At 37.4% G+C, this 22,247-nt stretch overlaps 1 protein-coding gene across 1 annotated transcript; it reads right to left on the minus strand.

The window, feature by feature from the left end:
* Positions 1 to 11,456: 11,456 nt before the first annotated feature.
* Positions 11,457 to 12,206, minus strand: LOC110887717. The gene has a single exon (XM_022135289.1). It carries the CDS (start codon positions 12,204 to 12,206, stop codon positions 11,457 to 11,459), a length of 750 nt encoding a protein of 249 aa, XP_021990981.1.
* Positions 12,207 to 22,247: the final 10,041 nt, after the last annotated feature.

The following is a 22,247-nucleotide window of genomic DNA, read 5'->3' on the forward strand; positions in this document are numbered from 1 at the left end:
TTTCACAGTTGAAACCGCAGAAGGAAATTCTGTGAACATAGATAAAATCTGGCAAGAAGGAAAAATAGAACTATTAGGCCATAAGTTTTCTGCAAATTTGTTACCAATGAATTTAGCCGGATTCGATGTAGTATTAGGAATGGATTGGTTAGTAGCCAACCATGCACGAATCTCATGTGACAAAAATGCAGTAGAAATTCAAACCCCTACAGGAGAAGTAATTTTGATTACTGGAGATAAACCTCGAAAGCCACTGAAATTTGTCTCAGTAATGAAAGTGGCTAGTTATTCAAGAAAACAGGAAATGGTGTATATGATTTCAGTAATCGTTAACACTAAAGATAAGGAACTCCAGGATATCCCCGTAGTCTCAGAATACCAGACGTTTTTCCAGAAAAATTACCTGGATTACCCCCTGATAGGGAAGTAGAATTTAGAATTCATTTAATTCCAGGTACTGCACCAATGGCTAAAGCACCTTATAGATTAGCACCTACCGAAATGCTAGAACTGAAAAAGCAATTAGATGAATTACTAAGCAAAGGATTCATACAACCGAGTTCATCCCCTTGGGGTGCACCAGTACTGTTTGTGAAAAAGAAAGATGGATCGATGAGAATGTGTATCGATTATAGAGAATTGAATAAGGTTACGATTAAGAATCGATACCCACTACCTAGGATTGATGATCTTTTTGATCAATTACAAGGAGCTAGGTATTTCTCTAAGATAGATTTAAGATCCGGATACCATCAGTTGAAAGTACAAGAAGAAGACGTACCTAAAACTGCCTTCAGAACTAGGTATGGTCATTATGAGTTTACAGTCATGCCCTTTGGATTAACAAATGCCCCAGCAGCATTCATGGACATGATGAATCGAATCTGTAAACCATACTTGGATAAATTTGTGATCGTTTTCATCGACGATATACTTATTTATTCCAAAAGCCAAAAAGAACATTGTGAACACTTACATACACTCTTAACTCTGTTAAGAAAAGAAAGGCTTTATGCCAAATTCTCAAAATGTGAATTTTGGTTACAAGAAGTACAATTCTTAGGTCATGTGGTAAATCATGAAGGTATCCATGTAGATCCTGCTAAGGTAGAAGCCATTACGAAATGGACAGTTCCACAAACAGCTATGGAGATAAGAAGTTTTCTAGGCTTAGCTGGATACTATAGACGATTTATCAAAGATTTTTCTAAGGTAGCTGTACCATTAACTAAGTTAACCTGTAAAGCCGCTAAGTTTGAATGGGGACCTAGACAAGAAGAAGCCTTTAAGATTTTAAAGCATAAGTTGACGAATGCACCAATCTTAGCTCTACCCGAGGGAACAGAAGACTTTGAAGTATATTGTGATGCTTCAAAGTTAGGCTATGGATGTGTGTTGATGCAACGCAGAAGGTAATTGCGTATGCTTCTAGGCAATTGAAAAAGCACGAAGAGAATTATACGACTCATGATCTAGAATTAGGAGCCATAATTTTTGCCCTTAAGATCTGGAGACATTATCTGTATGGAAGTAAGTTTACTGTCTATACAGATCATAAGAGTTTAAGATATATATTTGGGCAAAAAGAGTTAAACATGAGACAAAGAAGATGGATGGAGATGTTAAGTGATTACGACTGTGATATCCAATATCACGAAGGAAAGGCAAATGTAGTTGCCGATGCCTTAAGTCGTAAGTACCATGAGAAACAGAAACGAGTTCGTGCTCTAAGGTTGAATCTACAAGTAGATTTGATAGCACAAATTAAAGAAGTTCAGAAAACAGCAATCCAAGATGATGCTGAAGGAATGAAAGGTTACCTAAAAGAATTAGAACAAGGAAATGATGGAATTTGGAAATTCCATAAGAACCGAATTTGGGTACCTAAGCAAGGAGAGTTAAGAAGTAAGATTTTAGAAGAAGCTCATAAATCTAGGTATACCATGCACCCAGGAAATAATAAGATGTACCAAGATTTAAGAAATAATTTTTGGTGGATAGGAATGAAAAAGGATATAGCTGAATACGTATCCAAATGCTTAACTTGTTCACAAGTTAAAGCTGAACACCAGAAACCTTCAGGATTACTTCAACAATTAGAAATGCCTATATGGAAATGGGAACTCATAACAATGGATTTTGTTACAAAGTTACCCAAAACCAAAAGAGGTAATGATGCGATTTGGGTAATCATAGACCGATTAACCAAGTCAGCTCATTTCTTACCAATGAAAGAAACCTTTAGCATGGAAAGGTTAGCACAACTCTATGTGGACGAGGTAGTATCCCTACATGGAGTCCCGCTCTCCATTGTATCGGATAGAGATAGTCGTTTTACATCTCATTTCTGGAAAAGTTTTCAGAAAGCAATGGGAACTCGACTAAATCTAAGTACTGCTTATCATCCACAAACAGACGGACAGAGTGAAAGGACAATCCAAACGTTAGAAGACATGCTCCGAGCATGTGTAATTGACTTTGGTGGTAATTGGGATAGCCATTTGCCATTAATTGAATTCTCCTATAACAATAGTTATCATTCAAGCATCGAAGCTGCACCATTCGAAGCACTGTACGGACGTAAGTGCAGAACTCCAGTATGCTGGGCAGAAATCGGAGAAAGTCAGTTATCAGGACCTGAAATTGTACAAGAAACTACTGACAAGATAACTCAGATCAAGGAAAGACTGAAAACAGCCAGAGATCGCCAGAAAAGCTATGCAGACAATCGTCGCAAGCCTTTAGAATTTCAAGTCGGAGATAAGGTACTTTTAAAGTTTCTCCTTGGAAAGGAGTAGTACGATTCGGTAAGAAAGGAAAGCTAAGTCCAAGGTACGTTGGACCATTCCCCGTGATTCAACGAATAGGACCAGTAGCTTATCGTTTACAGCTACCAGAAGAATTAGCCGGAGTGCATGATGTATTTCATGTATCCAATCTCAAGAAATGTCTATCAGATGAGTCCCTGGTAGTACCTCTTCAAGATGTAGAGGTGAACGAAAAGTTAAAGTTTATAGAGAAACCACTACAGATCGAAGATAGAAAAGTCAAATTTCTCAAACACAAACGACTGGTGTTGGTTAAAGTCAAATGGAATTCCAGGAGAGGACCAGAATACACTTGGGAGCTAGAATCAGAAATGAAGCGCAAATATCCTCATTTATTCCAATAAATCTCGAGGACGAGATTTTTCTTAAGGTGGGGAGGATGTAACAACTGTCACTAAAATTCATAATTAGGATAATAATTAGGTAATAAGGAAACCCTAATTGAGAAACCCAAGTGATTCCGCATAAAACCTAAAATTTTCATAACGATCGGAATCAGGATCAGGGCCCCTAAAACTCAGGGGGGGTTAAACCCTAGTGACGTTTATCCTCTAAAACTTGCTGGAGAAGTAAAAGTTTCGTTGATTAACAACTCACCAAGGCTAGTTTGGACACGAAAACACCTAGGCTAGGAAATAGACCCGTCGCGCCACGCGACGGGTATACAGGTCTTCTTCGCGTGGCGCGAGGGAGGCCAAATTCCAGCTATAAATAGAGGGCCGTGGGACTTAGTTCTGTGCTTTACTTCGACGTCCAAATTCTAATTGAGCTCTGAGTTAGAGACGAAATAGTTCACAAACACACACGATTATCGAAACGCTGCCGCAATCAGGGTAATAACTCGATCGCTATTACGATTCAACGTCCGATCGATTATAACTATCCAACGATAGTCCCGGTGCTGCTCAATTGAGCTTGTACTTTGATTATTCGTCGTGATTTCGACTTGAATATTAGAGTGCTGTTCGAATTCGGACTATGCTCTGTTATTCGTTGTGAATCCGATTGAATTATCGAGTATTGCACTGATTCATCGTTGTGAAGGTTTAATCTCGTGAATTGTCGTAACTGCTGTATTAGTTACTAACCTGTCTGTGTGTGCATTGTGTTAAACTAGGTGTAATCAAGGCTAATCAGTAGGCTTATATCTATTGCTCGTTAATCTGCAATGTGAGTCATTCTTCTTTTTAAACTGTTTTCTCACAGTTTGTGAGTAAGTTTTACAATACTCCAAATTATTTTCAAGGTTATAATTACAGGGATTAAGTCTTTGTAATCACCAAATTACAGCTGGTATGTGGGGTATTGTGCACATTACTATTTTTATCACTCTATGTGAGTGAAAATTACTCTATGTGAGTGATTATTACTCTGTGTGAGTAAACCGTCACTATTAGGGCAACGGGACCAATAGTGATATGACCACAGTCACAGATCCGGTCGAGTGACAAATACCCATTCTTGATAATTGGTTGATAGAAACATTGTAATTGCTCTTAATACTGTAAATTTATAACTAACGGGTCGTTTTAGAAAATGGAATGATTCACTCAGTATTTCCCCGCTGACAAAACCTTTTTCAAACATGTTTCAGGTGATCTATGTGATCCAGGAAAAGTGCAGTAAAGCACTATCAAGCTCAGAGAAGTGGCTCAGTGTAAATAAACGAATAAAACATGTTTTGGAAAATAAAGATTTCTGTGTGAAATCAACTTATTGTAAATGATGGGATTTATCCCTTAAACTTTGTGTAATATATTAAACGAGCATTTTTCCGGTGAAAAGATCCTGTTGTAAAAAGACTTCCGCTGTCGCATAAATTAAATACCACGGGTACCACTGGAATCTGCATCGCGGGCCCCGACTCCGTCCAGGGTGGGTCGGGGGCCGCGACAGGATCGCTGTCTGGAATTAGCTATCACCTTGAGATCAATCCCTGGCTTTTTCTCTGATTAAGCTCTCCACAGGTTCTGAATTGCATCCTGGCTTTCCGTAGCAACAGGATCAGAAACCTTTCTTTCACCTACAGACATCTCAAACACTCACAAACAAATTTTCTCATTTAAAATTTTATCCAAATTTGAAACATTCTAAATTCTGATTCAAATTAATGAATCATCTAAACATTTCAAAATTTTTAACACAAACACACTTTTCCAAACTATCGGTTCGTCATGTTTAGCCTTTGAATTTTGAAAATCAGCTTTTCATCATCAGCTGTCGAAAATCTTTTTGGATTTTTCAAAAAAATGTAAACTAAACAGAAATTTAAATGCAGAAATGAAATATGTACAAACATTATTTTTGTGAGATTGTGAAAGAGGATCATATCAGAGTTGAGACATATCACAAGCACCGTTAAGCTTTAAACATTTTTAGTTCTAAGCGATTCACATAGATTGACGATATTGTTTTCCACTTAAACTCAATCTTAAAATTTTCGAAATGCTTATCGATACTTTTAGGTATATTAATTTTGTACTAAATTCAAATGGACCCCACGATCTCAGCATATCCCCTCATCATGCAATACACTAACTCAAGTAATGCCTTTAAACTTTGATTAACTGTGATTTGGGCGAAAACAACGCAGAATGTTTAAACATTAACAATCAGATCGATACTTCCGTATACGCAGAGAAAGTCCAATGTTTAAACAAAATAATGAAATTAAAACAAGTTGAAATTGTTTAGGCTTTAACCACTAGGTCGATACTCACGTATACGAAGAGGAGGTCCAAAGCTTAAACGAAACACCAAAGAAAATAAAGCAGAACGTTTAGGCACTAACATCCAGGTCGATACTCACGTATACGTAGTGGATGTCCTATGCTTAAACAAAATAAAGAAATAAAACAAGTTTAAGTCTTTGCAAAAGAAATACACAATCACAGTGTGATTTTCAGCAAAGTTGTGAAAGCTGACAAACTTAACCAGTTTTCATGCTTTTTGGCATTCAGCAATTACTGAGCAGGCACACAATCAAGAAGGACAAAACTAAGTACTATGCTTTCAATCATGTTTCCCACTCGAACTAGGCTTTTTCATTTAAGTTTGTATCGTTATCGCAAATCTACTAATCTAGCTGAGCCTATCGTCACATCTTTAGTGAGATCATTTATCACATTTGACATTTCATTTCTTTAGCATGCTGTGATATTCCACTGATTTACTATCATTTCCTCTTGTATCAACAAAACTCATTTTTGAATTTTTCAATGTTTTTGACTTCTTTTTTTTTTTCAAATTTTCTAATTTTTCTAAAATTTTTACTCCCCCTAAAATCAAAATATGTTTCAACTTTGATTTTTTAGAAAAATTTGAAACAATCTGTACAAACTTGACAACTAGATGAAAATCGCTTCAATTCTCCATCCACATGGTGTAAACAATCAGAACTCCCCCTCTCAACAAACTATTTTCCCATTAAGATTTCAAAACACTTAAGTTTGTTTTAATCAAAATGGTTTTTCTGTAAAATAAGTTTAGTTGATTAGGTTCGGGGTAAACTCATCACATTGTTCATTTTTCATCACTTGTAGGAAATCAGATACAAGTTAATGTCCCTGATTTACCACTTGCAAGTATGCACAATCCAACCTCTGTATCACTTGTAAGACAAAATCACTTTACGTGAATTTCTCAAGAAAGATGCCGATTCATGTTCCACGCTTACCAACCTGGGAACTCGCGCAAGTCAGGTTTTTCATTTGAACAGATTCACCCAAGCCTGGCGGTCCTTGGGTGATTTTGAATTCTTGTTCAACAATTGTGGAAAATTTGCATCATCGATTGTTAGACCACAATTTTCATTTTTTACCTCAACACATGGCTCTTCTAGTTTTGATGAACCAGATTCATCGCCTAAACATGGCTCCTTTGACTTTATCGAGTCAAGATCATTGCCAACAACTGGCTCCTTTGTTTCTGGGGAAACAAATTCATCACCAGGAAGTGAAAATTTCACTTTCTTTGTTTTGTTAATCTTTTGATTAACCACTTTTTCCTTCTTCCCTTTCTCTTCTGTCCTCAGATTTGTATCTGATGAATCCGTTTTGCTAGACTTGTCATTCTTTGGAAAGCAAGACGATTTATCAGAAGTTTTATCTAATTTTCCTGTTGTATCCGAGGACAAAATCCTTTCCAGATACTCTCTCGTCTTCTTCCTCTTCTTCCTCAGTCTGTCTTTCTGCCCTTGTGAAAGCTTAATTTTCTTTTCTTGAACTTTCTGTTCTTGAACTTTTGGTTCTTGAACTTTCTGTTATTTGGGCTTGAACCTGACTGGTTTCTTTGCCATTTTCTGAGATTCAACCCTCGATCTTCCCTTTGATCTCATTGGGCAATCTCTGGCAATGTGTCCTTTGATTTGGCAATTATAGCATCTTCTCATCTCATAACTCCAACTCTGGCAGTTAACAGCAATGTGTCCTTGAACACCACAAGTGTAACACACTATGTTATCGTACCATTCACCACTATCACACCAAACATTCAGATCATAGCATTGTCTGGCTTTGTGGTAATCATCACCAATGTGAACACAACAAAAGAAACCCACCCCACCCAAGCTAAATGCTAAAAACTAAACCATAAAGCTAAACCCACTCAAAAACCTAAAAAAATCTAAAAAAACACACAAAATTGCTTTTATAAAAAATCGCTACTTTTCGTCATAAAAAATATTTTTTATGACGAACTTTTTATGACAAAAAGTAGCGATTTTTTTATAAAAAAATTAAAATTCTTTTTTGTGTATTTTTTAGATTTTTTAATTATTTTTTATTGTGTTCAGAGTTAATTACTGTTTTCGTCCCTGAGGTTTGTCAAAAATAACGGTTTCAGTCCATTAGTTTAAAAATTGCGATTTCAGTCCATTAGTTTCATTTTCGTAACCATTTCAGTCCACTTTTCAAACGGCGTTTGTTTTATGCAGTTAATGGAAGCATGTGCTTGTCACATGATGGGCAATTTGGTCATTTCCATTCCAATTCTCGCAAACCCAGTTGTATTAAACACCACCTACCCCTTATTCATCCAAACCCGTGACAAGCACGTGCTTCCATTAACTGCATAAAACAAACGCCGTTTGAAAAGTGGACTGAAATGGTTACGAAAATGAAACTAATGGACTGAAATCGCAATTTTTAAACTAATGGACTGAAACCGTTATTTTTGACAAACCTCAGGGACGAAAACAGTAATTAACTCTTGTGTTCACATTGATTTTTGCAATAAAGCGTGGTTCCTAACGGATTCTTCTCCTATATATCTATACTATATATAAAAGCATATCCGAAGGACGACTTAAGGTAAATTTCCACTTTACTTAAAACACTTTTAAAGCATAATGTACAAGTGTTTAAAGCACATGAAATAAAAATAAACTTCACTTTCCAATATTACCATTCATCTTCACTTCAGGCGCGACCTCAATTCAAACCCTAGATCCCAATCACATTTCAAAATTCAAACCATCCCCATATTTTCCTTCTCTTTCTCTCTCTTTCTCTCAAATTCCATCAGATCTAGATCTAGATCTAGATCTAGATCTAGATCTAGATCTAGATCTAGATCTAGATCTGCCCCTTTCTCTCGATTCATCTTTAAAGAAGAAAAACATGAGCAACTGGTGAAAACATCCCTTAAGCGGACAGAGAGAGAAACACACGGCGGGATATACATCTAGGGTTTCTAGATTCATTCTTCAGATCTCAGATTTTCAAAAACCTCTACCGCCCTTTTCTCTCTCTGGAGATTCAAGAACATGAAGGCGATTTCACCAGATCGATGAAGATTTCACAAGATTGATGAAGACTCCGACCTCTCGGTTCCGATTTAGGGCTTTTTTTAATACACATCTGTCTTCAAACCCTCTCAAATAGTAGGGCTTTAGTTATCAGGCTTGTTCTTAGTTTACAAAGTGAAACCCTATATTTGTAGTGCGAATTTGTGTTTTTGTTTACAAAAAAGGTGTTTGATTTTGTGAATTGAAGAACTTTAGTTCTAGGGTTTCGTTTATTGAAACTCTAGGGTCTGACATTTGCGATAAATTAGTATATCAGTTGAAAACTGGTAACCAGTTGTTTTGGTCAAGTTTTTTTTTTGAAAGCTGCACATAAGGATGAATTACAGGCTTCACTCGGGTAGGTGGCCGCCGATGATTGCAGGCTTCAATCGGTGGCCACCGATGTCATCATGGGCGGATTTGATGGGTAGTACTAGTAGGAGATGAATCGAGAGAAAGGGGGCAGAGATCTAGATCTGATGGAATTTGAGAGAGAGAGAGAGAGAGAGAAGAAAGAGATAAGGAGGGTTTGAATGTTGAAATTTGATTTTAGGTTTAAGTATGGCCGTCCAAAAGGGTGTTATTGGAAAAATAAATATTCATGTACTTTAAAGACGTGTACATCATGCATTAAAGGAATTTTAAGAAAGCGGCAAATTACCTTAAGTAGTCCCTTTGATAAGCTTTATAATATAGTATATATATATATATATATATATATATATATATATATATATATATATATACAGAGAAGAGAGTAAACTGCAATTTTACCCCCTGGGGTTTAGGGTGATTGGCACCCTTACCCCCCCTAACGAAATAATTGCAATTTTACCCCCAACGTTTGCTGTTATGTCGCAACCTTACCCCCCGGCTTCAAATTTGTTGACTGATCTGTTGACTATAACTTGAAATGACTATAATACCCTTTCATATTACCCCCTGTGTTTTGTTCACTCTATGATATTACCCCCTGCCACCACTGCCACCGCCATTCACCACCACAACAACCACTGCCACCACCATTCACCACCACAACCGCCACTGCCGTAACCTCCACGTCGAAACACAACCATCATCTCGACTCAGAATCAAAACGTCTACCAATTACAATCGATACCCATTTAACAATCTCACATCAAACCCAAAAGAAACTCCCATATCTGACTAAATTCAACCTTAATTGAAGAAGAGGATTTGAGGCTGTTTGATTGCGGCATATAACTATCTGATGGATCTAAGTTTCCAGATCTGAGATCTGATGATATATAATGGTTTCTGGATGTGTTTACTGAAGATTCTTCGTTTACACAATGATTTGATGTTTTGGAAACCCTAATTATGGTTTAAATCTCGTGATCCTGAAGGATTAAGGAACGCTTGTTTCTACATAGGGCGTATACTCACGAAGAACTGCATAAACCTTTGATTTTGACTCGATTAATCGAACGTCGTCTTGACTTTGATTTGATCTGTGATGTTTCACTACTTGTTTGTAGAAGAACTCATTGAATCTTGTGTTGAGGACTGGGATAAGAAGAATTATAGATCTGTTTTGATCTATAAAGAACTAATTGGAGGGTTGAATCAAACATCTCATCATTTATTAACTAAATATAATTTAATTAATCTAATTTGGCTTGTTATTATGGTTCTCCAGATCTATAATATTGTCCATATAAAGTATGGACAGATGTTTCAAGAACTCAATGAAGGATTTAGTTTTAACTTATCTTCTAGAGTTCCTTGATGTTGGGAATGCCCACAATTGTGGGTCCTTGATGTTGGGAATGCCCACAATTGGCGTGAAGATAGGGTAGATTGATTTTCATGATATGATTATTGGGAATTCTAATAAGCTTTGAAGATGTTTAATAATAAGTGGTCTTGATTTACTGAAGGTGATAATAGAATGGACCTGGATCTCGTTAAGTTTATCAGCTCAGATCTCACATGGCGGTGGCAGTGGTGGTGAATGGCGATGACAGTGGTGGCAGGGGGTAATATCACAGAGTGAACAAAACACATGGGGTAATATGAAAGGGCATTATAGTCATTTCAAGTTATAGTCAACAGACCAGTCAACAAATTTGAAGCCAGGGGGTAAGGTTGCGACATAACAGCAAACGTTGGGGGGTAAAATTACAATTATTTCGTTGGGGGGGGGGGTAAGGGTGCCAATCACCCTAAACCTCAGGGGGTAAAATTGCAGTTTACTCATATATATATATATATATATATATATATATATATATATATATATATATATATATATATATATATATTATATAAAAACGTCACTAACCACGCCACTCCTACATTGTTTGTTTTAGCACTACGCCACGTTCTGACGCGTGATGCACATGTCGCATAATGCCCCATCTTCAAGTCCTCCACACCCCGTGTGGTGTTACAGATAAAATATAACAATCTTATTTTCATTTTATAATCCAAACATGGATCGACTTCTTAAACGATCCAGTTGACAATTTATTATTAGTACCATTTGATTTTTCAAATTCAAAGAAGTAAAATATTCCTTTTTGCAAAAGTAAAAGTGATACATTGTTAAATAATGTGTTGACTTTTGCCGGGATGTAGACGAACCCGTTTATATGGTCAAAACTGAAGGGTTGGTGAGTTAAATATTACAAGTCGTATCAATTGGCTACATAAGGCTGAGTGGCTGACCAGTATGGTTTCAAACTTTTTCATTCGCATGATTTACTAGTTCAAACATGGGACATCCCCTATGAATGTAAACCACAAACACAAGACAACCAAAGCAAATAACCAATGAAAACAACTAGACAACATATCTAGAAAACACCAAACTAAAAAGATCAGCCGCCATCATCAGACAAACGGGTATCATAAATCTCCCAAGCACGAAGCAACTCCCTCACCTTCACAGTGTCCTTTAACTTCACTCCCATAAGCTTATATCGAACCGTATGAAGAATAGTATCACATAAAACATCCGGAGGTCTTGTCTGGTTCTTGAAAAGTCTCGCGTTTCTTTCCTGCCAAATAAAATAAGTAGCCGCAGCAAGAACCAATCTACTAATATAGTTAGCCGCCGATTTTGAGCACGACCTACCAGCCATCCAATTGACGATCGAATCCCAATCTGACCCAACGTTTCCCATACCACCTTTGTTTCGAACCGTGCTCCAAACTTGTGTTGAATAAGAACATTCAAAAAACAAATGAGCATGAGAGTCAATATCCGCATAACAAAGAAGACAACACATCATGTTCATATTTTTCCTTCTTGATATATCCCACTGTAGGATTTTGTCTTGAGTCAAGAGTTTACGACGAATAACCAACCACATAAAAAAAGCATGCTTCGGAATACATTGAGGGAACCAAATAAACTTCACCCAGTTAACCTCTTGATCCCTCTGCCGAAACGAATGCCACACCTGGGAAGCCGAATGCTCAAACAAATCATTACCATCCTTCCATAGGAGTTTATCTCGCGAACTAGGGACAGTATGGATGTGGTCAATTTGATTAAGCACAGGAAAAAGATCTCTCCAAGCAACCGGCCAACTCCACCCACCATTAAGATAAACATCTTGAACCATAGCAGTAAGACTAAAACCCGCTGAGGTAATAGTTCTTGGTGAAATAAAATTACCTAGCGGACCCAATTGACACCAAGAATCATACCAAGCCTAAGTATTGCTGCCATCCCCTATCTTTGACCAAACAAAATCTCTAATGAAAGGCCTCAACTGAAGAATTTTCCGCCCAACTCCAACAACAATTAGAAACCAATTTGCAATTCCAAAAACTCTTCCCTCTTAATCTGTACGTATGAATCCAATCAACCCATAAGGATTGACGTTTAACTAAGAGACTCCAAATATGAGAGGTCATAAGAGCTTTGTTAAAATCACTAATTCGTCGAATTCCCAGACCCCCTTCAAACTTGGGAACACAAACAGACTTCCATGAAACCTTAGACTTCCCTTTCTGAAACGAACCATCTGATGACCATAGAAAATTCCTCATTTTTGCTTCTAGCTCTAGGATAATCCGAGCAGGAAGAATAAAAACTGAAGACCAATACACATGCATCGATGAGAGCACCGAGTTGATAAGTTGTAACCTTCCAGCAAACGAAAGAAATTTATTTCTCCAGCTCATAATTCGTTGATCCAGTCTTTCCACTAAAATACTACAATCTTTATAAAAAAGTCTAGACGAAATAAGCGGAACACCCAGGTATCTGACTGGTAACGATCCCTCCTCGAAAGGATCTTAACAGAATTTTGTATACATTCGCTTTAACTACTTTGCTAGTGAAATTTTAAGGCGGGAGCGAGCTTAAACCTGAAGAAAATGAAAACATTTGGTATCCATATATAAAAAAAATTGTTGGTTTGAAGGTCAATAGGCTCCTTGTTGGATCATGAATTATTACAACGTGTTAATTGATTTATTAAAATTAATTTTTTAGGCAGCAAAAGTTTAGTTGCTACAATTAAGCAAGAACACTTTGTTTGATCACGCAAACACACCACATGAATTAAAAAGTGATTTTTACATATTTCCCCCTCCTAAGCTGTCTTATTACGTATTTTCCCAAACCAAAAAAACAATTACATATTTCCCCTCCCTAACCCATATATATTACATATTTCCCCTTTTCATTAAAATGACTCTTATTTATAACTATTTTATCCTTATGAACTATTAGCTGAATATTTACATATTTCCCCATTCTAGTATCATTAATCAATTACATATTTTCCCAATTCATGTAGTATCACCCAAATTCTTCTACTTGTTACTCTTGTCAAACAATACAAACAAAACCATAATACTCATAATAAAAGACACAAACTTTCATTAAAATGCAAACCTTACTTGTTCATAATCAATTCCGTTCAAAAAACATAAAGTTTCGTAAAATTTAAGAAGTACAAATACGATACCAAAAATTCAAAACCAACCGCTCAACTTTGACTAATTACTTTTTTTTACTCTTTTCTCGTCTCCTTTTACTTGTTGAGGTTTGATGGAGTATTGGTGATTATGCCCTATTCTCCCAAATTAGTGTAAATGAGTGGTCTTCCATATTATCATATCCATCATGAATCAGCTTAAAAAAACGAAAACAAACAGTTGTAACAATAAAATTAGGGTGTTAGTAATGTTCAGAAGTTGGGTTGGTGTCTTGTGTTGTCGAATCGTGTTGCCCTCTGATTATTTTCTGGGTTTCAACTTCCATTTTGCCAAGAAGTTCCGAAATGAGTTTTTGTAGTTGAATAGCTAGAACCATCCTTCCGGAAGCTGACTTATCTTGCTTAATTGAATCCACAAGCGATTTCTTTTTTGGGCTTTTTTTTTGCAACGTCTTCCCAAATGATTCGTAATAGTAACTGTTGATGCAACAAATAATAGACCAAGGCCTGTAGCGATATGTCTGGGGTAAAAGGGTTCAGGAGTTCGATTAGCCTAACGCAGGTCATGGGGTCCCCCACATTTGCAAGACGTGGAGAGAGATTCACTAGTATTGTTTTTATCTTCCTTAGATCTTGAGCTGATTAGAAATCTGCCCAGAAAGCGATCGTTGGAGAAAATGAATTATTTAGTGTGAAGAAGAGAAGCAAGCATGAAGCTAGTTCTCAAGAGGGAGAAGGAGAATCAGAGAATTAGAGTGAAATCTGCTGATCCTGGAGTGAATGGCATGGTGGAATGGCCTGCATTTTATAGGGGAAGGTGTTTCTCAAAGGAGAAACCCGTGACTAGTGAATCTGTGCTTGCAGTGAGGGGTTTGCCCATTTTGGGGGTTGAAGGGTTTGGACCTACGGACAAAAGGGTGTGCTCTCCCACATGTTCTGGTTGCGGCTGGGCAGAAGGTTTCAAACGTTAAGTGTTGATGTGACCAGACACTGTGCTTGTCCTTTTTACTGTTCATGACCGTTGGACCATTTCCGAACCTTTTAACCTTTTAACCTTTTAAGTTGTTGTGTCTCTAATCAGTTTATTAAGGTTTGAGCTACCCTCGTCATCAGCCCCCCAAGTCAGAGGTGTTTGGGATGTAAGCTCAAATGCTTCTGACTTTTACACATTATTTTTTATTGCTTAAAGGCTTCAGGGCTTTAAGGCGTTTGAGTTTTGAGATTTGAATTTTGGAATGATAGTAGGCTTCAAGGTTTCAAGGCTTGAAGGCTTAAAGTCTTCAACTGTCTCACTCAAGAGGTAGTTGAGGATCGACCTAAAGTTTAATCCGGTGGCTCTGGGTTTTGGCAAATCGATCGGTTAGTGTCCCGTTGGTTCGATTGCTCTTTATTGCTGAGTTTTCCAACTTGCGTCATCCGTTTTCGGTCTTTATTCTGAATGTTTTAGAGTATTATCGTGTGTCGTTTGGTCAGTTACACCCTTAAGGTCTTGCTAGGGTTTTACACTTTGATGTTTTGTGTCCAGCGATAGGGTATGACCCATCGTTGTTGTTGTTCCGCCGTTTCTTCCAGTTAGCCAAGAAATGCGATTGTTTTACCTTTGAAACATCTCAGGTTGATGTGTGTTTAATTTCGTCTATGGTTAGTACCCTTGGTTCTTGGAAGGACCGATTTTCCTGGATTTCTGAGTCCATTGTTCCTTTCAGGCTTGTTTGGAGGCACCCTTATGCTGTTTTGAATGAGCTTGAACCTTTCAAACACGAGATAGATGGTTGTTGAAGTTTATTAGGGGGTGTCCTTCCAGGATTTGTCCCTTTCCTGAACATCTTTTAGTGCTGATGGATGTTAGCAAGTTGTGGGACAAGCCGGATCGTGACTCTGTGCTCGTGAGAGATGATCAAGGTATGATATTTTGTATTTTCTGCTTATGTTATATTTTATTTGTTGCAGTTATGTTTGCCTTAGACTTTATCAAGAGCGATGACACATCTGATGTTGTGTTTGGAGATGCCGAGGCTACCCCCTGGTGAAGATGTTGTTGCCAGAGGTGTTGAACACAGGTTTGAGGGTTCAGGTTATGTGAACGTTCCAAATGTCAAAGGCTTTACTAGGTTCGGTGCTTCCAAAGCTTTTATTCATTGTTTAACCCGATGTATGTTAAAGGTAGCTGACCATCCATCGGCCTCTGAGCCAGTTTAACCGCGTGATGTTATAGAGGCTTCAAGCGTTTGGACGTCGGGGTTGAGGAAAAACGACGAGGATTTGTCCTTGGTGATTAGTAAGGAGAGTAAAGCAGCGGGTAAGAAGCTTGTAAGTTTGAAGGGTTTCGGGAAAGGTGGTGAAGGTTCCACCAATGTTAATCCTGAAGAGGTTTATGTGCCGGATTGGAAGGTCACAGTTGGTGACAGCTTCAAGTATTCATCCGTTTGTGAGGATGTTCTTACCCATTTTGCTCCTCCTATTGTACGAGGTTTTTGCTCGTCTATGGACGACGAACTAATGATTTCGAAAATGATGATGGGTGCTTGCAACCTTGCTGCCTTGCTGCCTTGCTTCTATAGGGTGTATCCCGATTTCGCAAAAGGATGCAAGAATATGGACTCTTTTCGAAGAAGAGGGATTAGATGAAAGCTTCAATGGTTGCTTTGAAAGAAACTGAGGGCTACACTGAGAAGGAGAAAGCATTACTATTTGAAGATTTGAGGAGTTTTCTTCCCGCATAAGACTGATATGGTTTAGTTGGAAAAACGCTTGGAGGCTGACAAGGTTTAAGTCAGGGTCGATAAGGCTGCCTTGGAGGTTCAGAAAAAGAGCCTTCTTAGAGGAGAAAGAAGGGTTAAAGGCTTCATTTGCCCAGGAAACTGGTGATAATAAATGGCTCATTGAGGATGGATTCCAGCAAGTGGTTACTTATCTTCTCCATTTGTCAGAGTTCAAAAAAGTCTTGGGTGATGTGTACATCGAGCTTCTTGCTCATGGGAGACACCAAGGTTTCTTTGCTGGTTACAAATATTTGTGAACCTAGGAAGCCTTAGAAAAAATCTTCTTTTTTTCAACACAAAGCCTTCAAAGTATTATGGGAACAGTTTTTAAGATAGAGCGTTTGATATACTCTTATGTGGGTGAAGTCTCCGAGTGTTTTGGTAAACCTTTGCCTGTTTTGCAGGAGCTAAACCCCAGGTCCTTAATGAGGCTGTTTGTAACGAATTGTTGAAGTCCCTTTCGAAGAATCGTTCTTGCTCCGGAGATAGCGAAGAAACATGTTCTGAAGGTGGTAAGGGCTCAAAGGGTTCAAGCCTTGAAGCCTCCGAGACAGCGGGTGTCATAGGGAGGAAAAAGAGGAAGGCTAAAAACTCCCAAGATGATGGGGTTTCGAATAAAGATGATGCAGCAAACTATCATTTCTGATGCTGCCATACGAAGAAGAAACTTTAATTCATAGCTTTCTTAGCATGTCGAACAATGTTATGGGTTGTTTGCTTAAACATCTTTTTGTTTTAAAGGAACCGTCTAGATCCCTTGGTGGTTAAAGCCTTGAAGGCTTATGGACAATGTTTTATGTTTGATGGCAAGTATGGCACTTGCTATCCTTTAACTTATCTTGCTATGTTGTTCTATTTATTCCCTTGCGTTTTCGTTGGTTTTGCATGTTGTCTTTGTTTTGGGTGGTGCATCTTATGTTATTTATACCTTAAAGGGTTCAATGCTGCAGTCACTTAGCCTTAGGATATTTTTAACAAGAAGATACAACCTCTATCCTATGTATGACATTCACTTAGAGTCTTTTTGGTTCGTAAGCCAATGTTTGGGCTTAAGGAACATTTGGTGTAGGCTGTTCAAACCCGTCTATGAGACATGATTTTTAAAATTTCTATGAATCTCATGGAGTAGTATTGATTTAGGAACTCACCCCTTATATAGGTCCATTCAACCCTTGAACCTATTGAGCGATGTGGCCTGGGAGCTCATCCCCTTACATAGCCCTTGCCATGGAGTTTCTTGCTAGGTTCTCAACCTGATTAGAGGATAGAAAGACAAATTTTGATCCATCGTTCATTCATTTCAAAGTAATTTGATTACTAGGGGAATATAACAACTTTTGGGAACTATTTGTGTCACAACCCCCGTTCCCTCATGGTAAAATCCCAGCAACGGGCGGTCGTGAGCCAGTTTCGGTGGTATCTTGTTATTGTCTAATTTGGCAGCGGAATTTTTCATCAGGACCGTAGTTAGGAAATATTTTATCAGAGTAAAACCACCATATTTTCATAATATTAAACACATGGGATAAAACCCAAGTTTTACAGTACATGCATTTTCATAGGAATAAATCCTATTTTATTTAATAAAAACATTTATTTTATTTTAGGTAACTTTTATTGCCACTTTTCCAAGCCTTCAGTGCTCTCCAGCTGGCTTTTATTGGCTTCATACTAAGTTACCTGAAACACGTGTTTAAAACATTTTATCAGCAGGAAATACTGGTGAGTGAATCCCAGTTTAATCAAGTTTAAATAAAAACCAATTTGCAGTATTGAGGGCACATCCGCAATTACATTTGTATCCAAGACATCACAATTAACATCAGTGGTACGGTCATACTCAACTTATGGGATGTTACCACGCCAGTAACCCATTTTGTATACAAAACCCCAACATACCCACTATAATTGTATTCTTCACAAATACTCAATAACTGCTTTGTATATATTTAATTAAGTGAGGTTTTGTAAAAACAGTAAACAGAAAGGTTTACAAAAATGAATCAACTCACAAAAATGAGTACACAAAAAGAGGATTAACTCACATTGCTATTATAGGGCTTTCCTTTGTGACTTCCTGGTTATATTCTAATTAAATAAACAATGCACACGTGTTAGTATAATAACCCGTTTTAACATTAGTAATACCCTCCCCGAGACGGCATTCCAACGACTACGTCGGGCAGAACCACGACAGCCGTTACGGAACCCTAGATTAATCGGGCAGAGTATCTAATACGTATCCAGGGGTTATGATACTTACAGCGAGGCAGAGCTTCGCTAATTAGGGGGTATAATACCCGAGTATAATAAGCCTACTACAGAAATTGTGATTGAGAATTGAGAAATGAACGAACTGAATTGAAATCCGATGCGTTCCTTATATAGTTGCTGAAACTGGTTCCCACGCGGCCCGCGTAAAGAATGGACAGGGATTATGCGGCCCGCGTCAATCCTGGTCAACGGACTAGCTTGTCCGGCTCACCCCCTAGACCCGCCACGATGATGACACGTGTCATCACCGGGCTGCGCCACAACTTCGATCTCTCGCGGCCCGCGTTAACTTAACGATATCTTACGCGGCCCGCATGAACTAAAGATTCCAGCAGAGTCCGGTTACACCTTAATGCGGCCCGCGTTAAAGGTTAGGGTGGGTCTATGCGGCCCGCCTCAACTCATATTTTCTTATTTTTAATTATTTTTAATAATATATTGTATTTCGGGCTCGGTTTTCACATACGGGGTGTATTTTAGGAAGTGTATGGGTGTCAGGGGTGTTTTAGGAGGGTTGTTCTATTTTGGGTATCACTCATGGGTTATTTAATAAAATATATAGTGCACTCACATTAAGTATAGCAACCCAATTCTACTTTATCCCTACGTCACGAGACAGAACCCCAACGAATTTAGGCAGAGCCTTGTCATACGTTACGGGGCCCTACGTCACTTGGACAGGGTATCAGTGATCAGGGGCTACAATACTTAAAATGGGGCAGGGCTTTGTAGGATTTAGGGGTGAATGTATATATAAAATGACAAGTAGAGAACGAGATGGAGGAAGGAACTGAACAAACCAAATGGTTGAGTTGCACTCTTATTTATACTGTCATTTTTTTAGTTTGGAGTGTACGCTAAGTTTGGCCGTACACATCCACCTACACCATTATGACATAAATTCTTACAATGACATAATATCTATTTAAAATTAATGTTTGCATATGTCTTGTTACAATTTGAGTGTTTTGTATGTATGCAGAATTAGGTAGAGTGATGATTATTTACTATTGGATCAAATATTATTTATTTTATCATATTTATTATTATTATATTTTAATTAATTTAACTGCTTCACTTAATTGGTGCTTATAACCTCTAAAATATGACGTTTTATAAAATAATAAATATGCCATTAGAACGAGCATATTTTTATCTACATTTTGAACCACGTTTCATTAAAAACAGAGTAGGTCCAAATATAGTGTATTTTTATAATTTAATTATTAAATGGTTCCTACGCTTGCTCAAAATACCTCATATTTCTATTGGTCAACTTACTCATGATGCATCCTTTTAATAATAAAAATTTTAGGAATGTCACATCCTCCCCACCTTGTTTTAAATCTCGTCCTCGAGATTCTCTCCAAATATTTTAGTTAGTTTAGTTTATAGGTATATTCTGATCCTTGTTTTGAATTCCACTTTACTTTGACCAGAACTATTCTTTATGCTTTGAGATTCTTACCTTTAATTTTTATGATCTTTTAATGGATTTAAATTCTTCATTTACCTCTATAACTTTGAAGAGGTACAACTAAGGATTTATCAGTTAGGTATGTATTCCTGTCATTTCAAATTAAGGGTTCCGAATGGTAAATCTTAGTAGAATCATAGGGAAAAAGAGTTTTTGTAAGTATATCTAGTCATGGTTACTCTTATCTTCTCAAGAGTTCTTAATAAAGGTAAAACGACTTTCTATAAGTTTTTAGATGTTTTGTGCCTTAGCACAACAGGTTTCCTAATGTATTAATAATCGCAAAGGGAAGTCTTATACTTTCCATGGCGTCCCAACTTATAAGGTTCCCGTCGTTCATTTTGTCGCACGAGTTTCGAGACTGATGATCAAACGAAATAATGTTTGATATTGGAATTATAGACATATACGAGAGAGATTCCTGATAATTAAATCTAGAATTATCATTGACACACCTGTTCGTGATTTATCCCTAATTGTCAATCAATATGGTCTTTGGATTTCCTCATAGATATACATATCTATATAATCATATATCTCACATAGTGTAACATACACACCATTCATCAGGTTAGTGTATTTATCAGATTCATATTTCCAAAAACTGGTCAGACATCAAGTCATGGTACTATTTATGGAATTTCATTATCATAACATATACCCCATCTCACCCGGTCTCACCGGAGAGGTACCCCCATCTCACCCGGACAAGCTGGAGTGTATACCACATCATACCCAGACTTGCCGGAGAGGTAGTTATCATTGTATTTCCCATAAATAGAATTTTCTCAAATAATAATTTCAGAAGTACATCATTTATCATTGCTTGTATCAAGGAACAAGGAAATTAGTATTCACATGATGGATCATATTCTAGAACCGAGTAGTATCAATAAACAAGAAATAACAGTGGCCAAGTGTTATTGCTTATTTATCATACAGGCACTGTTCTAGTCATCATCCTCACGGGATACTAATAACCATCACACTTTATCTATGCAAGTAATTGGCTTATCTCAAAGCTTTATACTAAGGCATTTTTCTTAGATTCAAGTCTAAATACTGTACTGGTCGTTACCAGTGAATATCAATATCCTATAGATATTATTATGGTTGTGGAGAATGGAGTTTCAAATATATCATTGTCTCCATTGATACTATAGCTAGGTTCAATGTAATAAGTATGCTTATAGCTAACTCTTTTCATGCTTATGAGATTCCGATGCACGGAATATTTTATTGAGACAGATGGTATTTTAAAACAAAATACGTTTCAGGATTTATTCTTATATGACTTCATGTTTTCATAAGAATTACGAATGATATTTTCTTTTGTGTTTATCTTATCTTCTTCAGTACACTTGCTTATTTTTAAGACTGCCTCAGTCTTTTCTAGCCAGCGTAGAGCTGCAATGGGTTCTTCATTGCCCGAGAATTCTATTGGTTTGCAGGACCAGAATTCTTTATAAAAACAACCATATAGCATGGTTCTTCTTCTTTTGGGAATGGGCATCTAAAGTACGGGTCCATTGTTTATGCTGTGTTCTGGTTCAATTGGTCGCTTACTGTTATGCTTACTTTTATTTTCAGCTTCTTTAACAGTTTGGAGAATAAATGGCATTGCATCTATTATTCCTTGTGCCACTATGTGTTGGGTGGCACTATGAGTGATTCATCAGATAGGCATTTCTTGAGATTAAATACATGAAATGTATTCCTGCCATTTCCTCTAGCAGTTGTAGGTGATATGCTACAGGTCTTATTTTTCTAATAATCTCAAAAGGTCCAACATACCTGGGACTTAGCTTTCCTCGTTTGATGAATCTTACCACTCCTTTCCAAGGAGAGACTTTTAATAATACTTTGTCACCTACTTGGAATTCTAATGGATTACGCCGGTTATCTTCATAGCCTTTCTGTCGATCGCGTGCTGCTTTCAGTCGTTCTTTGACTTGAATGATCTTGTCGGTTGTTTCCTGCACTATCTCAGGTTCAGATAGTTGCTTTTCCCCAATTTCTGCCCAACAGACTTGGGTTCTCCTAAATCAATTACACAAGCTCTAAGCATCTCTTTCATTGTCTGAATGGTCCTTTCGCTTTGTCCATCCGTTTGAGGATGATAAGCTGTACTTAGTTTTAATTTAATTCCCATTGCCTTTTGGAAACTTAACCAAAATTGAGATGTAAATCGACTATCTTTAT

The sequence above is a fragment of the Helianthus annuus genome, chromosome 7 (assembly GCF_002127325.2).
Source record: "Helianthus annuus cultivar XRQ/B chromosome 7, HanXRQr2.0-SUNRISE, whole genome shotgun sequence".
In the NCBI taxonomy this organism is placed as follows: domain Eukaryota; kingdom Viridiplantae; phylum Streptophyta; class Magnoliopsida; order Asterales; family Asteraceae; genus Helianthus; species Helianthus annuus.